Here is a 2,272-nt window from a genome sequence, read left to right as displayed (position 1 = left end):
CTTTTCCTGTTCTCCTCCTCCTTCCTGTTCTCAATGAGTTTTAAGAGGTTTACCCAGGAGCAGATGATCAACATAAACTTCTTGTGTCTGTGCCTTTTTTGTCTTATTGGCATTTGTTTATTTTGATTGTCATCTTTGGTTTGTTTGAGAGACAGACCAGACAGAGTAGGAGAGAACATGATATTGGATGGGTAGGGAGTTGGGAGACTCTGGGAGGGATTTAGAGAAGGGAATGACTATGATCAACATATATTGAATGAAAATAAGAGCTTAGCTTTGAACTTTTTCTATGATCTATTTTTGTTTATTTTTATTAATGGTATACAGAAAGCACTCAACTCCACACTTTGAACATAGTCATTCATCTAATTCTCCCAGAACTGTTGAAAATAATTCACTTTTCCTGTCAGTTCAATTTTTGCATCATCATAAAAAATAAAGCAGGCTAACATACCTGAGTTCATTTTTGAAAACTAAACTTTACCATTGTTCCATTAATTGCCCTTCCAGCCCAGTGCCAGCAGGTTTGACTACCACAGCTCAGAGAGAAGCTGTGAAATGGAAATCCTTTGTCACTCAATGTTGGCCCCACAAGTTTCTTTATGAAATTTAGATTCTTAGCCATAATTCTGTAACAAAGTTCAGAGACGTTTACATAGTAGCACTGGATGAAAGGGCTTTGTTTTGTGAATGTCACCATCATCAGCCACTGAAAATCTTCCAGTCCAGGAATGTGGAATCTCCATTTAGAAAAACTTTAATTACTTTTGAAATGGTTTGTATTTATCAGGGAATAAAGCTTGAGTGTTTTGTTTACATTGCCTCTAAGAATCTTGGTTTTGAGGTTACAGTAAGTGGAATTGTCCAGTTCTTGCACCAGAGAATGATTTTCTAAAACAGCAGCAGGTACTCCCCAGCTCCATGAGGCTGTTCTCAGGAAAGCAGGTGTAGGAACAGCCTGCACATCTCACCTAATGAGAGAAAGAGGACAGGAGTCTCCCCAGGGCGAGCTTGACATCCTTGTTCCTCAGGGTGTAGATGAGGGGGTTCAGGGTTGGGCTGAGGACTGAGTACAGCACAGAAGTCACTTTGCTTCTTTCTGGGCTGTAGCTGGAAGCAGGACTGACATAGGCACAGAACACAGATGAGTAGTACACGCAGACCACGATGAGGTGCGATGAGCAGGTAGAAAAGGCCTTCTGCTTGCCCTCGGCAGACCGCATGCGCAGGATGCTGGCGATGATGCAGCCATAGGAGAGTAGGGTGAGGAAGAAGTTGATGCCTCCATAGAAGGCATCTGCCACAAGAGTCATAATGCTATTCACATATGTGGGGCTGCAGGAGAGCAGGAGGAGTGGGGGAATTTCACAGAAGAAGTGGGTGATGACCTTGGGGCCACAGAATGACAGTCGTGTCATCAGACCAGTGTTGATAGATGCATTCAGAGCACATATGGACCACACACCCAAAGCCAGGGCCCCACACATGTGTGGGCTCATCCTAGAGCTGTAGTGCAGAGGATGGCAGATGGCCACATAGCGGTCATAGGCCATGACCGTGAGCAGCAGCAGCTCGGAGGACAAGGACCAGACAAGGAAGAAGAGCTGTGCCATGCACCCCTTGAAGGAGATGGTATTTTCCTCAGACACTAGGCCAAGCAGTGCCTTGGGCAGCACAGAGGAGGTGCAGACAATATCCATGGTGGCCAGGTTGCACAGGAAAAAGTACATGGGACTGTGCAGCCCAGTGCTAGAGATGACCAAAGCAATGATCACAATGTTCCCTATTAGAGCCACTGTGTAGAGGGTCAGGAAGCAGCCTATCAGGAGAAATCGTAGACTAGGGTGCTCTGAGAATCCTTCCAGCACAAACTCTGTCACCATTGTCTGGTTGGAAGTCAACATCATGATGGAGAGTATTGAATCCATTGCTATGTCTGTCATCTTCTGAGAAAATATCACAATTTATCACTTCAAAGTCTGGTTTCCAAACTTGATCTTCTCAAAATTCTTTGCTGTCAGCAAAAGGAGGAGTGAATGTCCCTTATCATCTGTACCACACCATTTGCAAACCACATATATTTCACTTGCTTTTAATTTTCAACATAGAAACTCTTGTCCTACTGACTTGGATGAAGAGGAACATCTTTTCCTTCCTTGTCTTCTTGAACATGTGGATTTAGTGGAACATCCTTCATTCAGGACCTGCCTATACTTGACTTTCCATCATCACCAATCACTGTGCTCTTATGACAGTGCTTGGAGACACAACT

General features: G+C 44.1%; 1 protein-coding gene across 1 annotated transcript; it reads right to left on the bottom strand.

Moving 5' to 3' along the window:
* Window positions 1-971: 971 nt before the first annotated feature.
* LOC121134508 (olfactory receptor 13A1-like) lies at window positions 972-1,928 on the bottom strand. The gene has a single exon (XM_040732934.1). It carries the CDS (start codon window positions 1,926-1,928, stop codon window positions 972-974), a length of 957 nt encoding a protein of 318 aa, XP_040588868.1.
* Between the last annotated feature and the right edge of the window lie 344 nt (window positions 1,929-2,272).

This window comes from Mesocricetus auratus, unplaced genomic scaffold (genome assembly GCF_017639785.1).
Source record: "Mesocricetus auratus isolate SY011 unplaced genomic scaffold, BCM_Maur_2.0 Super-Scaffold_4256, whole genome shotgun sequence".
Lineage (NCBI taxonomy): Eukaryota > Metazoa > Chordata > Mammalia > Rodentia > Cricetidae > Mesocricetus > Mesocricetus auratus.
This window is presented reverse-complemented; position numbering and strand designations above follow the sequence as displayed.

What these genes read in the sequence shown, in the direction of transcription:
- LOC121134508 (XM_040732934.1), bottom strand. Translation starts at nt 1,928, where the DNA reads ATGGATTCAATACTCTCCATCATGATGTTGACTTCCAACCAGACAATG.